General features: G+C 34.5%; 1 protein-coding gene and 1 pseudogene across 1 annotated transcript; both read left to right on the top strand.

Moving 5' to 3' along the window:
• The first annotated feature begins 1,906 nt into the window (after nt 1-1,906).
• Nucleotides 1,907-5,103, top strand: LOC146908336 (2-oxoglutarate (2OG) and Fe(II)-dependent oxygenase superfamily protein). The gene is made up of 3 exons (XM_085730933.1): nt 1,907-2,563; nt 4,224-4,548; nt 4,695-5,103. The coding sequence occupies exons 1-3, from the start codon at nt 2,121-2,123 to the stop codon at nt 4,920-4,922; spliced, it is 996 nt and encodes a 331-aa protein (XP_085587059.1). The 5' UTR covers nt 1,907-2,120; the 3' UTR covers nt 4,923-5,103.
• A 9,200-nt stretch (nt 5,104-14,303) lies between these two features.
• LOC146908335 (uncharacterized) lies at nt 14,304-16,781 on the top strand (annotated as a pseudogene).
• Nucleotides 16,782-17,878: the final 1,097 nt, after the last annotated feature.

The following is a 17,878-nucleotide window of genomic DNA, read 5'->3' as shown; positions in this document are numbered from 1 at the left end:
CTAGAAATTTCGACATTTTTACCGGTTAAGCTAGGACTTATGGACTGAATTGGCATATTCTAATAATATGAAATATGTATTATGTCAAAAATAAAAAATACACTAGCTAGTTGCTTTCTTAAATTTTATTTTTCTTTATTTTTTGTGTGTTAATCTTGTGATTTTTAGAGAAAGAGACCCTAGTAATTTGGAGTTCTTCCAGTTTCTAGGAAAAGGGACCCTAATAATTCGGAGTTAGGTCGAGAGGTAAGTAAAGTTTGGTCAAGAATTGTTTCAACCATAAACGAACTTGGGTTCTTTTGAACGATTCGTCCTAATGAGAGCTTATTAACCACTTGAATTCAATCACTTAATTTATTTATATTTTAAGCTCAATGAATTATAATGCAAACGCAATATAAGAGTCATTAAGTTCAACGTATTTGTTCCCTTAAAAAACGTATTTGTTCTTTAAAAAGCTTACGACATGTACTTCTTTTCTCATGAAAACCAAAAACAAACAAAAAAATACCAATGCTTTATTTGTTTTCTTTTTCTTTCCTGTTTTCGCATAGCTTGGATTGCTTTCTTACTTTAGACATTTTTGCTTTGGGTGGCTCAAGTCCAACAGAATTGGCATGGGGGTAGCAAGGTAAGGAACAATAGCTCATTATACACTTGACGATTGCTTGCAGACCACTTGCTAAATAGCAATTAAGTGATATTTTTTAGATTGATTAAAACACTTTTGCAATTGGTTCAATCAATTTAGAATGTATACAAAATGGTAGTTAATTACCTTTTAGCGTTTAATAGATGCGTAAAGAGCTACTGCACGAGATAGGCCCTTTACCCTGTAAAATAAAATGTATAGAAAAAATATACTTCCTCCGTCTCACAGTAATTGTCTCTTTACCCATTTTTCTCTTTCTCAAAATAATTGTCACTTTAGAATACCAATGCATTATTTATTATTTTTTTCCACTATTATACCCTTATTTATTAAATTTCATCCAACTTAATTACTCCACTAACTACAATTAATAAGGGTGTTTTAGTAAATGATACTAATTTTACTATCAAAATCAACACAATTATTCATTTCTTTAATAATCGTGCATATTAAACGACAATTATTTAGAGACGGGGGAGTAACAAACAAGCTTTTTGTTCATAAATCAAATATCTACATGTACATACCAATCTTTTAGCTGCATAGAATCATAAAAGGTGACAAAATTATTAAACAAGTGTTTTAATATTGTTGTATATTTTCAAAACTTGATTTTAACCAACCATCTTTAATCAAGCTGAAAGAGACTTAAAGTAACAAGCAAGTGTAAACTCCACCCTTTTATTTATTAGTTAAAATATAATTTTAAGATAAAACTTAGGTAATTTTCTTATGTGCTTTCTGAATCACTGAAATCACAGTTTCAAGCCTATGATATTGAAGGAGATATTTGATTTCCAGACTTTGTTGTTGTTGATGATGTTGTTACTTGATTGTGGATTTGGTTTTGGCTTCAAATAGGTGTATATGTAACATTTAGATCATAGATTCGTTGTAGCTGAACTACCACCAATAAAGAGTGATAAAGAAATTAATTTTTTGTTTGATTTCACGGTGAAATAGTTTTTAGGGTTTTTTAGTTTTAGGGTCCATTAGATTGGGGTTTTTTGAAGTCAAAATGAGTTGATATTTTGAAATTTATTTATTTGGTTTAATTTTTAGAATAAGAGGAATGGGAGGTGATCCAGTTTTTCTTGCTTTAAAGGAGAGTTTTTTTTGAAGAGGAGAGGAGGCAAGATGTTCTCTTTAAAATTTTATTATATTTACAAAATTGTCCTCAATAAAGCGTAATTTGCACTTTGCATGCACCCATCAACCTAAGGGTCCCTCACATTCCAATTTTTCCAAAAACACACATTTCTAACACCAACCACCTTCATCATCACCACCATTTCATTCCTCATTCATCATCGCCATTCCCTTCAAACGACGTCGTATCTCTCCAATCGACATTCATCACCAACATTTTTTATTCATAACGTCGTCATTGATTCTGTTACGGTAATTTAACATTTGCAACGAAAATAGAGACGTTATAATATAACGACGTCGACTCGTTTGCATCGCAATGCCGATGATAAGATGCAAAAGCGTCAGCGAAATTCTTGCACCTCTTCCATCACCGATACCTACCGGCAGAGGATCGCGTTCCGCCGCTAACGATGTATTTAGCCAGTTTCTCGAGGAGAAACTCCAGTTACCGGAACTTACATTACCGGAATCTCACATTCCACCGGCACCGGCGGAAATCGATCTTCGGTTTCTCCCACATGCATCCGCCGGTATGCTTCTTCGCTCCGTTAAGGAATTCGGCGCCTTCCGAATACGGAGCCATGGAATCTCCAGTAATGAACTTGAAACCATAGCGGTGGAATCAGAGGGCGTTTTCAAAGACGCGAAAAAGGTGTACGTTGAGAGGAACGGACGCTGTGGAGGGATGATTCCATGTGTTCGATCTAACAATGGTTCAATGGAATTCACCGCACACAATCAAAAGCATCGGAAATTTTGGTATATATATGATCCACCAATCTTTTGCATGCAAACTACTTTACTTTTTTTTGTAGATTAAAATTTATATGCTTAAGAAATGGTATTTTATAGTTTTTATATGTGATATAATTGCTTGATTAATTATTTATCATAGGTTAGGTTTCGTATATTCTTATAAATTTTAGGATTAAGTATTAATGTTACACAAATGACAACTAAACATTGTTCTTACTTGATTGACACCCGTTACTTGATGCACATGTACGCTTAGTTTAGTGTAAAACTCAATAATAAAGTAGCATATAAAGAAATTCTATTTCATCAAAAGAAGGAAATTCAAATAAAAAACTATATGAAACAACCGGTGAGAACGATGTTTTACTTACCTCTTGACCGAATAGTGCAAGTTAGTACATGCACCGTTTTTTGTTTTTGTATATTTTGAATCTATATGTTGTTTTATTGTTAAAACAGAGCAGATGCATTTTTATTTGTACAAAAACCAGAGCAGATACATGATTATTAACACATTTCTATAGAATATTACACAGGAATGAAAAACAATTGAACAACAAACAGAGCTACTAATCTTTTTTCGTTGGTAAAATCAATCATCTTAAAAACTACACTGATGTGTCTAGGAGACACAACATTGTTATTCATGAACCTTTGAACTCTTTGTAGAAGATTCACAACCTCTGCTGCTAAAAAACAAAAAGTGTCAAACTCAAATGGTCTAAAAGCATGCTAATCGTGAGAACACACTTATCATATTTGCCCACTTTGCTTGAAGTGGCTTTGAAGGTTGCCTATCCCACAGTGAAAGCCCTGGTCAAACCCACAAGTGGGGAAACCCTAGTTAAGTTCACACATGCATAATTCCCTCCTATCCCACCCATACATCAGAACACAAAAACTAATTATTGTTATACATCTAGCTATATATAACATGGACGAATAATAAAAAATGGTTTATAATAAATCACCAAAAAATATTTTGCTTTATATAATATATAGCAACAAATAATTAAATAACTGTGTAATATATTCCTAATATCCTACTAATAAAACCTCAACATTTAAATAAAGCCAAATTACAATGTTTGACGATGTAATTAGATTATTGATCCTACATAGTACTCCCTCCGGTCCTATTTACAAGAGACAATTAATTTTTTAGATACATTAAATAATGATACATTAAATAATTTATGTATTTGGTTTAGATTCTTGACTAGATACATAAATTATTCATTGTATCTAAAAAGTTAACTTTCTCTTGTAAATAGGACCGGATAGAGTATATGTTTGGAATGACAGTGTTCGACAAAATTACGGTAGCACTGTGCATTTGTTGAGACTTTATACTGTGATTGGTTAGGCAAGAGTGATAATATTGCATCCCTAGGAACATTTTGGTTTTTTTAAGCTAGTGATTAAAGGGTATGGACAACCAAAATTATGAACATGACTTAACATTTTTCCAAACACTCACTTAAATTACAGCTTTCGTCAAAATCAGTGTAACCCGCGGCTCTGCCAAACTCACACTCAAACCAAACATGCACATACTGGGTTGTTTGATTGTTTCATGATTTATGTTTTACCGTTTAACATTGTCATTCATTCCAATGAAGACAAAACGAGGTACTAAGTTGTTTTTATATAACACAAGCAGGGCTCATATGGGGAATGTAGCAAGTAGATTGGATAATATAGTGGATCAAGTGACTCTGGCTCTACAACAAGACACATCTCAAGATTTTAAGGAGCGGATTCAAGAGACGGAGTCTGTGATTTGCCTTTGCAGGTATCCCCACGACAATACGCCCAAACGAAATGAACGTGTCTCGGGTCTTACGAAGGGCATATTATCTGAACATGCTTTGCGCTTCTACCTTCCCATGGAGCATTGCATATTTTACGTTCAAACTGAAAGAGGTCCTCTCTCATTTGATGCAGGTCCAGAGCAAATAGTTGTCACCGTTGGCAAGCAATTAGAGGTAATTAATCTCATCTTTTGCTTGCAAATGTAGTACTTTACTAGGCATTTTTATACATGCAGCAATTGTATGATTGGATAAGATTCATGTGGGTACGATACAAGACAGACCAGAAACTAACCAAGAATTTCACTTTATGAATGTAGGATTGGAGCAACAACGTATTCAAATATGTTCCTGGGGAAATGATCTTCATGCCGAGTTTCCAGAGTAGCAACGACGCGTCTTTCTCCATAGAGCTTACATGCTTGGTCTCTCCAAGTCGAAATCACATATTAAACAATTATGACAAGATAATATCCTTAAACGATCAAATCCTTATTGTACTTTGTCTTGTATTTTTATACAAATTTCTATACTTCATCTTTTCTTGATCCTTAGAACATGGTTGCACCATTTTCTTTTCTTTGGATGGCTTTTGTGTGTGGTCATGATGTTGTTCTGCCCAAATACGTAATTTTTTCTCTAATTTATTCACGAAGGCCATTTTGATGTACAGTTTGAGTGTAAAGGTTGTGTGTATTATTTTAAAAAATACCAGTTATGAGTTAATGACATGACTTTATAAGTTGAAATTAGCAAAAATGATGTATGCATATTGAACTTCACATAAACATATAAAGTTGAGATTTGCATGTAGGCAATTTAAACCCGCGGACAATGATTATTGTTGTTGTTGTTGTTGTTAATTGCTGTATTTATTCATGAATATAACCTTGATGGATGAGATATCTAAAAGAGTTTGAGAAGGAGGTTCAAAATCTAAATCTTTTTTCTTGTCAGGTAGCCTAGTAGCTAGAATTCACCTTATAAGGTGAATAAGTGGGGAGTCCGGGGTTCGAACCCCGACCCTTGTATATAATAATGCATTGTCCTACCAACTGAGTTAAGCTCACGGGACTCAAAATCTAAATATTTGTTACTAAGATATCATACTAACAACTAATGTTTGTTTATTAAACAAAGTTTCAAGGGATGAAAAGCATGGATTCAACTCTCATATTGTATTAGTTTTTCTACCTCAAAGTTTCAATTTCGATTCTCTCAATATCAAAGAGATACTTTGACTTCTTAAAAAAAGAGAAAATATGGAAAATGATATAATTAATATTTTCTTGAAATCGTTTTTCTCGTCAATCTTTTGTTGAAATCAATTAAGTTAATAGTTAACAAAAGAAGGATTAAATATGTTTTTGGTTCCTCATACAAAAAAAATGTTTTTGGTCCCTATAACTATATCAATTTTTTGTTTTAGTCCCTTTAAAAAAATTATTCGAATTTTAGTCCTCTAAAAGTTTTCTATCATAGTTTTTAGTCTTTACTTTTAAGTCAACTCATGTATAACCTTCATATATATTTTGAATGAAATTTTCTAAAAATGTGTAGAATATTATAACAATCTCTCTCAGTAAATGTGTAGAATGAATTATTCATTAAGTCACTTATTAATGAATAATGATAATGATTAGAGAATTATCAGAAAAGAACATCCATGATCATATGCATGAAGATTCCATCATAAAAGATTTAAGATGATCTAAGAATCTTCAATCACTAATAAAGGTGTGGTTAGGGCCAATTGAAATCAAACAAAGCAATTTTGACATTAAGAGAGGTTTCTAACGATCCAAACAAAAAATTATGGTAAAAGATTAGAATGTTCACAAGAGAAGATAATGTTCTAATGATCCATAATTATTCCCACTAAAGGACAAAAAGTACAAAGATAAAGTAAATCAGATCATATCATTTTGAAGACAAACCATAACGTTCTCATGTTATGAACAATGAACTATATCCTAAAGAAAAATATTTTTTTCATGTAAGAAAACTGTCAAATATTGATTATGGACCTTTGTATTAAAAAGGTTAGATTCAGCAAAAGGCTTATCAATTTGGATCCTTGAAGAAAGAAGAAAAAATAACTATCTCATGCATATTGATGTAGATCAATCTTGTAGATCAATCTTGCTACACCATAAAGAGAATGGTCTAACATCATTAAGCACAAGTGGATGACATCAACAATCACATCAATCACACCCCCAACGACTACATTTGAGAGCTTGCAACCATTATCACCTCCTTGAAGCAACTAGTTGTAACTTCAAAATGATTTGTAACCGAGAAGAACGTCAAGGACATAACTGCGTTATACTTCAAGAGATAGTTGCATTAGGTTGTTAACATATTGGAAAGCATGTCCAACAGTTAGAAACAACTTTATGACGTGACATCTATGAACCCCTATTCCATGTTATTGTTTAAACAGTCATATATCAAAAACATCCAAAATGTTCTGGTCGAGAAGAACGTTCTTGACAAAGTTGTATTATACTTTAAACTTCTAATTTTACATTTGATCTACTTTCTAAAGATAAGTTTCTCTTTAGCCTATCACATCTTCTTTCGGTCTCAGTGAGTGTGTTCCTCTAGAAACCACGCCTATTCTCATAGTTGATTGCTATTAGAATCCTTGAAGACCGAATTTTATATGTCTCAAGGTTTGCTAGACTATTCTCATGTTTCACAACCCTTGTCTAATTTCACTTGTTCCAATATTAAAACTTCATCTTTCAATCCTTCGCTCAATATTTGTGATGATGAATTAACAATTACTAAACCCTCTGCGTTAGCTTCTTAGCTTAGTAACTAATTCATTATAAAAACGGTGAAATTAGATTAAAAAGTAGATTTATATAAAACTAGGGTTTATGATTCGGTTTGATTAGGATTACGTCATTAGACTTATCCAACAATCCCAAGACAAGAAGAGTCTACTCACTCATGTTCATCGTAGACATGGAGAAGAAGAAGAAAAACATAAAAGTAAAATAACAAGAAAGTAAAGGAAAAGAAAAGAACTTTTATTAAGAAAGACAATTGTCACTTATAGAATTCCAAGAATAATAGATGATTTGTTGTGATAGCTAGCTACTCTATTTATAGTCTTATGTTGACTTAAAACCTAAGCAACTATTCAGTAGAATGTTCCACAAGAAACCACGGGCTTTTAGGTCAAAATAGGCAGCTTGTCCATGAAGCAAAAGCAGCAAAAGTAGGTCTGGGAGGTGGCACGGCCGTTCCAGTTGGTGGCACTGGCCGTGCCAAGCTTCTGACTTGGGGAGATCATATTTTTGTCTTCAATCTTTCGTATTTGCAACCCGAATCAGCTCCTAATCCTCTTTCTTTTGCTCCAAGACTCAATCTATCAAATATTTGTTCCTGAAATATAATAATATGCAATTGAAGTAAAATAGTTCTAAAAGGAAATAATATTTAAATAAAATAAACTTAAATCTAAATAAAACGAAACCAAATATTATATAAAAACTACTAATTATTGACTCATCAAAGGTGACCGTAAAAAATCCTTTATATATTAAAAAATGAAAGATGTACTTAATTAAGGAGTGATCAAGATAAAAGTTAAAAAGCAGAACTTTCTGGACCAAAGAGGATTTTTTGTATCGCAATACTATTATGAAAATATTATAGTTTTGAGGACTAGAATAGATTATCCCTGTTGGAACAAAATGTGTTTAACAATAAACCTTTGAGAGTTTTGATGATAACAAGGTATTAAAAATTGTCAATTGGACTAGCTAATATTTGTTCAAGTGTACATGACCATAGACAAAAATTTACATCTTAAATAGGTTCTGGATGAACAAAAGAGAGCTAAGAAATCAACAAAAAGGAAGCTTAAAGCGTCTGAAGAGAAGTGCTCCTGAAGACAGAAGTGCTCCTGAAGATAAAGCGCTCCTGAAGATGATGACGTCATCAGAAGCTGAAGTTCATCAGAAGCAACCTCATCAGAAGCTGAAGATCACCAGAAGCTGCAGTTTATCAGAAGATGCAAGACTTAAAGTTTCAAAGGTTGTTCAATGGATTCAAAGTCGTCTAAGCATTGCAGAAGATTGGAAATGTGTAGCAACGATCTTTTTGAAGGGATTTGAAGGCATTGGATGCTTATCTTCAAAATGCGTTGACAAAGTACAATTGTACGAAGTGTACAACCACTACCTCCACTACTCTGCAGTGTCTCTGCTACAAGACAAGAAAACAACTCTGAAATACAGCTCTACCTGCAATGATGTTCCTTCAAAATGGGAATGGATTTGAAATTAATCCTTCATAGGACAACAACCAAATCAGGCAAAAGATCATTGGTGATTGATCAAAGCTTCAAACGACTCTTTTTGACGTGCTGGCAATTTCACAACGTCTCTTTCACACCTCTATATAAAGGAGTGAAGACTTAGAGAATGGTATCAGACTTAACAACAATTTACAAGTGCCAAAACTCTACTGAAATTGTTCTGCAATCAAAGTTCACTTAGAATTTCTGTTTCAAAGTTCATATCGTAGAAATTCTAGAGTCTTAAGAGTCTGTATCTGATTTGTATTGTGAACACCACTGATTGCATATCAAGTGTTCAACCTCAAACAATTTTCTTTGTAATTCTGTTTGATTAGAAGTCTCTTGCAGTTGTGCTTGAGCAATAGAAGTCTCTTGATTGTGTTCAGGAGCATAGGAAGTCTCTTGCTTGTGTGCTTGAGCAGTTTGAAGTCTCTTGCTAGTTTTAACAGTGAGCATTTCTAATCATATATTACATTATAGTGAACTCTCCTTGGAAGTGCAAGGGGGACATGACTACTTCCGGTTTATGGAAGGAACCTGTATAATTGCTTTGTGTCTTTCTTCCTTCTCTCTGTTTTTATCTGCTGTAATTAGATACTGAATACCACTTCAGAAGCAGTCTCTATTTGCTTCTGGCCAGTGTGTTTCAGTTTAGGAGAAACGAAGAAAAATCAAACACAATTCAACCCCCCTTCTTGTGTTTTTCTCACCTTCAATTGGTATCTAGAGCTCTGGTCTGTTGTCTTAGCAATTAACAGTGTAACAGAAAAAGATCTGAGAAAAACATGTCTGGTGATTCCTCTGTTTCTGGATCCTCGAACAACAATGCTGTTCCATATGATTATGGTGACGGTAAGAAATCTAACTTTGGAACGATTCCTAAGTTCAATGGAGATCATGAAGAATTTTCCTGGTGGAAAACCAACTTCTACAACTATGTCATGGGTTTAGATGAAGAACTATGGGACATACTTGAAGATGGTGTTGGTGACTTGGTCCTTGATGAAGAAGGACATGCTGTTGATAGAAAGAAACATACTCCTGCTTTGAAGAAACTTTACAAGAAGCATCATATTATCAGAGGAGCACTTGTCACTCCTATACCTAAAGCAGAGTATATGAAGATGAGTGACAAATCCATTGCTAAAGCTATGTTTGCTTCTCTTTGTTCTAACTATGAAGGCAACAAGAAGGTCAAGGAAGCAAAAACTCCTATGCTTGTTCATCATTATGAGCTGTTCAATATGAAGGATGATGAAACTATTGAGGAAATGTACTCAAGGTTTCAAACCTTAGTCTCTGGACTACAAATACTGAAGAAGAGTTATGTTGCTTCTGATCATGTTAGAAAGATACTGAGAAGCTTGCCTGCTAGATGGAGACCTAAGGTTACTGCTATTGAGGAAGCTAAAGATTTAAACACTTTAAGTGTTGACGATCTTGTCAGCTCTCTCAAAGTTCATGAGATTAGTCTCAATGAACATTAGCCGGCTAAGAAGAGTAAATCTATAGCTCTACCATCTAAAGGGAAGTCATCAAAAGCTCTTAAAGTTATTGAATCTGAAGATGAGTCACCTCATGGAGACTCTGACGAAGATCCTTCTGAGAAGATGGCTATGCTTTCCAACAAGCTTGAGTATTTGGCAAGGAAGAACAGGAAGTTTCTAAGCAAGAGAGGTGGCTACAAGAGCTCCAGGAAACAAGATCAGAAGGGATGCTTCAACTGTAAGAAGCTTGAACATTTCATTGTTGATTGCCCTGATCTTCAGAAGGAGAAGTCAAAGGATAAGTCAAAGAAATCAAGTTTCAACACAAGGAAATTCATAAAGCAGATTAAGAAGAGTTTAATGGCAACCTGAGAAGATTTGGATAGTGAATTTGAGTCTGAGAAGGAAGATGCTGAAGAAGATGTTAAGGTAGCTGTGGGTTAGTGGCTACTGAGACTTCAGAAACAGATCCTGACTCAGACTCTGAAGATGAAAATGAGATATGTCTAAGAGCAAAGGAAAAGCAAAAATCATGGTACCTGAACAGCGGTTGCTCAAGGCATATGACAGGAGAGAAGTTTATGTTCCTCAGCCTCACTATGAAAGAAGAAGGAAGTGTGAAGTTTGGAGGCAACCAGTCTCGCAAGATCATTGGTACGGGAACTATTGGTAACTCCTCTATCTCAATCAATAATGTGTGGTTGGTAGATGGTCTTGAACATAACCTTTTGAGCATTAGTCAATTTTGTGAGAATGGTTATAATGTGATGTTTGAAAAGACCAACTGCACTGTAATCAACAAAGAAAACAAATCCATAGTATTCAAGGGAAAGAGAATGGAGAATGTCAATAAAATTAACTTCTCTGAACTGGTTGACCAGAAGGTAATTTGCCTTCTGTCAGTGAATGATAAGAAATGGATGTGGCACAGAAGATTGGGACATGCTAACTGGAGATTAATCTCTAAGCTTAGTAAGTTACAACTTGTCAAAGGCCTACCAAACATTGACTATCATTTAGATGCACTCTGTGGTGCATGCCAGAAGGGGAAGATTGTGAAATCATCTTTTAAAACAAAAGACATTGTCTCCACCTCCAAACCCTTAGAATTACTTCATATTGACTTATTTGGACCAGTTAGCACTGCATCCTTATATGTAAGTAAATATGGATTGGTTATTGTTGATGGTTACAGCAGATGGACTTGGGTAAAATTCCTGAAAAGTAAGGATAATGCTTATGATGTATTCAGTAACTTCTGCACTCAAATACAGTCTGAAAAAGAAATGAAAATTTTAAAAGTTAGAAGTGATCATGGTGGAGAATTTGAAAATGAGTCATTTGAAATCTTTTGTGAAAAACTTAGATTTGTTCATGAATTCTTTTCTCCTAGAACTCCACAACAAAATGGGGTTGTAGAGAGGAAGAATAGAACTTTACAAGAAATGGCTAGAACCATGATCCATGAAAACAATTTGGCTAAACATTTCTGGGCAGAAGCAGTGAATACATCATGTTATGTCCAAAATAGAATCTATATCAGACATATATTGGAGAAAACAGCCTATGAACTCTTTAAGGGAAGAAGACCCAATATCTCTTACTTTCATCAATTTGGATGTACATTTTACATTCTAAATAACAAGCTCTACCTAAAGAAATTTGATGCCAAGGCCCAAAGAGGAATCTTTTTAGGTTACTCTGAAAGGTCAAAGACATACAAAGTGTATAATTCAGAAACACTTTGTGTTGAAGAATCAATGCACGTTAAATTTGTTGACAAATAGCCTGGAAGTAAAACTCCATAGCAATATGAAAGTTTTGCAGAGATACAGGTTCCTGAAGATGCTCCAGAACTTGATCAGATAGCTGAATCTGAAGATAGTCCAGAAGCTAAACCCACCTCAGAAGCACAAGATGAAGTTGCTTCTGATGAAGCTCAAGATGGCTCTCAGCAAGCTGATCAATCCAAGAATACTTTCAAGTACAAGTCTTCACATCCTGAGGATCAAATCATTGGTAACAAAGAAAGTCCTAGAAGAACAAGATCATATTTCAACAAGAAGAGTCTATGATAGGACTGTTATCAGTGATTGAACCTGCTACAGTTGATGAATCACTTTCAGATGATGGATGGATACTAGCTATGCAAGAAAAGCTTAATCAGTTTCAAAGGAATGATGTGTGGGATCTGGTACCCAAACCTCAGCATAAGAACATTATTGGAACAAAATGGGTATTCATAAACAAGCTGAATGAACAAGGTGAAGTAATCAGAAACAAGGCAAGACTTGTTGCACAAGGTTACAATCAACAAGAAGGCATTGATTATACTGAAACATTTGCTCCAGTTGCAAGATTGGAACCAATCAGGTTACTTCTTTCCTATGTTGTTAATCATGGCATAATATTATATCAAATGGATGTCAAGAGTGCATTTCTTAACGGGGTCATTGAAGAAGAAGTGTTTGTCAAGCAACCACCTAGTTTTGAGGATCTTAAGCATCCTGACCATGTTTTTCAAACTTATGAAATCACTATATGGCTTGAAACAAGCTCCCAGAGCTTGGTATGATAGACTTAGTAATTTCCTGATTAAAAATAATTTTAAAAGGGGTCAAGTTGACACAACACTCTTTAGAAGGACTCTTGAGAAAGACATTCTTATTGTGCAGTTATATGTCGATGATATAATATTTGGTTCTACTAATGCATCTCTTTGCAAGGAATTTTCTAAGTTAATGCAAGATGAATTTGAAATGAGCATGATGGGAGAGCTGAAGTTCTTCCTTGGAATTCAAATTAATCAAAGCAAAGATGGAGTCTATGTTCATCAAACAAAATATACTAAGGAGCTTCTGAAGAAGTTCAAGCTAGAAGATTGTAAAGTGATGAACACTCCAATGCATTCAACCTGCACCTTAAGCAAAGAAGATACTAGATCAACAGTAGACTAGAAGCTGTACAACGGTATGATTGGTTCTTTGTTATACCTCACTGCATCTAGGCCAGATATTTTATTCAGTGTATGCTTGTGCGCAAGATTTCAATCAGATCCTAGAGAATCTCATTTAACTGCTGTTAAGAGAATCTTCAGGTATCTGAAAGGAACAACTAATCTTGGACTTCTTTATAGGAAATCCATAGATTATAAGTTGGTTGGATTTTGTGATGTTGATTATGCTGGTGATAAGATTGAAAGAAAGTCAAGCAGTGGCAATTGTCAATTTCTGGGTGATAATCTTATATCCTGGGTTAGCAAAAGACAAGCAACTATTGCTATGTCTACAGCAGAAGCAGAATACATCTCAGCTGCAAGTTGTTGTACACAACTACTTTGGATGAAACATCAGTTGGAAGACTATCAGATTAATGCTAACAGTATTCCCATTTATTGTGATAATACTGCTGCTATTTGTTTGTCTAAAAATCCAATTCTACATTCAATAGCCAAGCATATTGAAATCAAACACCATTTTATCAGAGACTATGTTCAAAAAGGAATTTTAGATATACAATTCATTGATACTAAGAATCAATGGGCTGATATATTTACTAAGCCTTTAACTGTAGAAAGATTTGATTTTATAAAGAAAAATTTAAACATGCACTTTGTGTCTGATTGAAGTTTGCATGCTCCTGAATAGGAATTTAGGTTCTGAAGTCTGTTCAGAAGCTATGGTCCATCAGAAGCTCTTCATTGAGGTTCTGAGGAAAATGTGCTTCTGATGATGACGTCAGCATCTGAAGTTCAGAAGCTGGGTTTTGTGCTCCTGAATAGCAAAGTTAGTGGAAACGCTGGAAGTTACTTTGTGTGACACCTGGCCCACTAACTTGGCAGTTACTCTGAGAACTTTTGACGTGGCTTATGTGTACTGGTGTATAACTTAAGAAGGCAATGATGATTTTAAGCTTTGAATATACTATCATGCTCCCCCTGGTCATTAATGCTGTGTTTGTTTGTCCCCTTTCCTGAATTGCAAACGTTTTTACTAAAAACACTTAGACAAATTCACACACTACTCACTTCACAACAAACACCTTCTATTCTCAACCATCCTCTTTATCGAGTGCAAACTCTCTGCAACTCAAAACCTAGAACCCAAAAAACTTCACCATCATCAATGGCATCATCAACCTCTGTTACTGAATCAAGCATGCAACAAGAACAAGGAGTTCCAGAATCAACTTCACAAGATGCTCCAGCTTACGAGATTAAGGGAAGGACTATGTCCTTAGAAGAATGGGAGTTGAAGATTCAGACAGAGAATCCAGTTGATTTTGAATCTCTCGCTTTTCATGTGTGTGATATCAAAGGTTATTACGAAGCACAAGGGTTAATGCCATACTTTAATATGTTGAATGGACCAACATACAAAACCTTGATAAATAATTTCTGGGTAAGAGCCTCGGTGTATGACAAAAAAGCTTCAAAGATGGAAGAAGTAGAGAAGATTCTTATTGCCCCTACTTTAAAAGGGAAAACTAGAGAGAAAATGGGTTTGGAGCCGTTCACCTGCACATAGATCAGATCGAGCATAATGGGAATTCCAGTATTCATCTCTGAATGGGCAATAACACATGTCCTCAGAAGAGATGCTTCTGGTAAATACTCAGTATTAGATATATCTAATCCCAAGACAAGTCCTTGGAATGACATTGTCAACATGTCCATATACAACTCCACGACTCCTGGAAAGTATGCTGATCTAAGCATTGAAAAGAAACTGCTTCTGAAGATTCAAAATGAAATCTCCTACCAAAAGGTGGTGGCAATGATAAACCTTTTTTGGGACATAAAGTTTTCCTTCATCACTTCATCAACCAAGAAAGAGTCAATGTGCCCTGTAACGCCCTATTTCTATCAAAGCGATAAAACACACGAATATAGCAAATATTCAAGAAATAGACGCTACGTCTCAATAAAATCCAACAAACATGCATATAAAATTCTCAACAGTCGCTCAAGAAATAGACGCTACGTCTCAACAAAATCCAACAGACATGCATATAAAATTCTCAACAATCACAGCAGAATACAATTCATACATCACCAGAATTTACATGTCATAAAACAACATAAGTCATAAATGAAATCTCCGAAATCCGACAATGGATAAAACTCCTCAACATAAACAATACATAAATCCAAAGACAACGGACACCTAATCAGAGCCTAAACCTAAGACTCAACAACCGACAACGGAGATTAGCTCCTGCTATCCAAGCAAAACATCACACAACTCACCGAAAACCAACTAATCCTGCACAGCGTCTACCCATCCATACAGACAGGTAGGCGGAAAAACCACTGGGGGTAAGCTTTACATTAATCATAATCAATAATTAATAAATTGACATAAAGAAATCAATTCAATTCTCAAATAGTTTGCATGAATAATTAACTTCCATATATACATTCATACGAACAATCCAAGTATAACAAGCAAGCACTTATCAAGCACATTTACCACCAACAAACATCATTCACATACCACAATAAGATATCATTTCAATATGCAATGCGCCTATACTCGACACATATATGCATGTGGTACCATAACAACAACATTAGATGCCAACCACACATCTATGTAAGAGTACACCTCCTCTTACAATCAACTATGTAAAAGTACACCTCCTTTTACATTTCAACATATGACTCAATATGATTTGATGCATGGACATATAACAACGACCCGATAATGCACAACTTCAACATAACAACTACCAACGACAATGTAAAAGTACACCTCCAATTACATTGACTAGCTCAACAACATTTGCATTATCAAGTATTCATGTCCACACGTTCAACAATTCAAAATTCAAGTAAGAGTCATCATCATGGATCAACATACATCAACATCAACTACGCAATATATCCCATATATTTCTCATAAGCCAAGTAAGTGGAACAATACGACACTTTCATGATAACCATCATATTCAACTATCAACAATCATCCACAGATCCTCAATTAATCATATAAAACCATTCACGAAGGATTTATAAAGTAATCGGCTCAAAGGAACCATTTTCAACCAAGTTCGTCTATCGTCATCCCATTTTCAAAATAATTGAAGCTATTGAACCAAAACCAAGTAAACAAGATCCAATGCTTCAACTAAATATACCTCTAGGCCACATATGAGTGCAATAGAGTATACATTTACGTTTCGCCGGCTAAATACGATGAATTCATAAGAATCACAAAGTTTGTCTCTCTTTATTCACTTTACAAGAAAATCTCATTTTTAAAGCAAAACAAGTTAAGACTTGATGAAACCAATCACAACCATTTTTAGAAATCATATAATCAATGTACAACCTTAATCCTACTTCAATTCCGTGAGAAAAACGAGTTCCGGAAAAATCGACGTCTTGGACCATTTTTCAAAAGTTGAGTTCAATTCACAAATTCAAGTCCAATTCGATTCAAACGATGTTCCATTAGGTTTAAGTGTATAAACAGAGATTAAACAAGTCAAAAGAAACATTTTAGAAAGCTAGGATTGGTCCCCAAGTGCCCGAAACAAAAATCAAAGGTTGTTGAAACTGGGCAGGTTCGCTTAAGCGAAGGACTGGTTCACTTAAGTGAACAAGTTCCAGAACCTGCTATGTTGTTCGCTTACGCGTTCCAGAACCTGCAGAAAAATATTACGGGTTTCAACCCCTTTTGCACCCAAAATCCCAATTTTGATCATTCCAAACCCCAAAACTCAACCCAAAAGATGTTTACAGGTCATATACATTTCAAAACACTCAAACATGTATAAGTTTTGAGATTAAAACTCCAATTCAACAAAATTCACCAATACACCAAAACTTCCACAACTTTCAACAACAACAACAAATCTCATCATATGTCACCAATTCATGATACCCAATGGATCAATTCAACAACAACATATGTCAAGATAACAACAACAACATTTGAACATGAATTCATACACAATTCAATAACCACAACTTCATTCATCATCAATTTCACACAAAAACACATCATGTTCATATATACCCATTTTGACATACAAATTCAACAACAACAACACAATTATCATTCAATTCATGCATATAATCTTATCATCACAATTAAGCACGAATTTCTACAACTAAAATCAAATTAATCACTCAACCCAAATAAGCAATTATGCAAAGAATTAAGGTAGAAATTAAACTAAAGGATTATGATCAAAGTCTAACCCCCTTACCTTAATTCTTCACAAAATCAAACTATGGCTTCACTTTAGCTCCAATCCTTGAAGCTCTACCTCCCTCTTACTCTCTCTAGCTTTTCTTCTTCAAACCCTTTCTTCTCTTGTTCTTTCTCTCTCTACCTCTTATCTCAAAATTGTGAAAATGATTATGTAACCCTATTTTCTCTAACAACTAGAGTTTATATAGGCTCTACATAATTGGGCTCAACTCACAATGTCTTAATGGGCCTAACCCATTCACTAAACCAATTCAAAATGTTTCTACCCACTTAACGGTAAAATGTAATAATAACGGTCACTTACCGGTTATAAATAAATTATTACACTCTCTAGTAACTTAGTAAAATAATAACTCTCACTAAGCACTAAAAAATAATCCTCAACAAAATTACTAAATTACCCCTACTCACAAAATGACCAAAATGCCCTTAAGTCCAAAATGACTAAAATACCCTTCCAACATCGAATTCTACAAATC

The sequence above is a fragment of the Medicago sativa genome, chromosome 7 (genome assembly GCF_051527215.1).
Source record: "Medicago sativa cultivar Bolivia chromosome 7, Bolivia_mono, whole genome shotgun sequence".
NCBI classification, from domain to species: domain Eukaryota; kingdom Viridiplantae; phylum Streptophyta; class Magnoliopsida; order Fabales; family Fabaceae; genus Medicago; species Medicago sativa.
The sequence above is the reverse complement of the archived record's forward strand: the minus strand, read 5'-3'. Positions and strand labels throughout refer to the sequence as shown.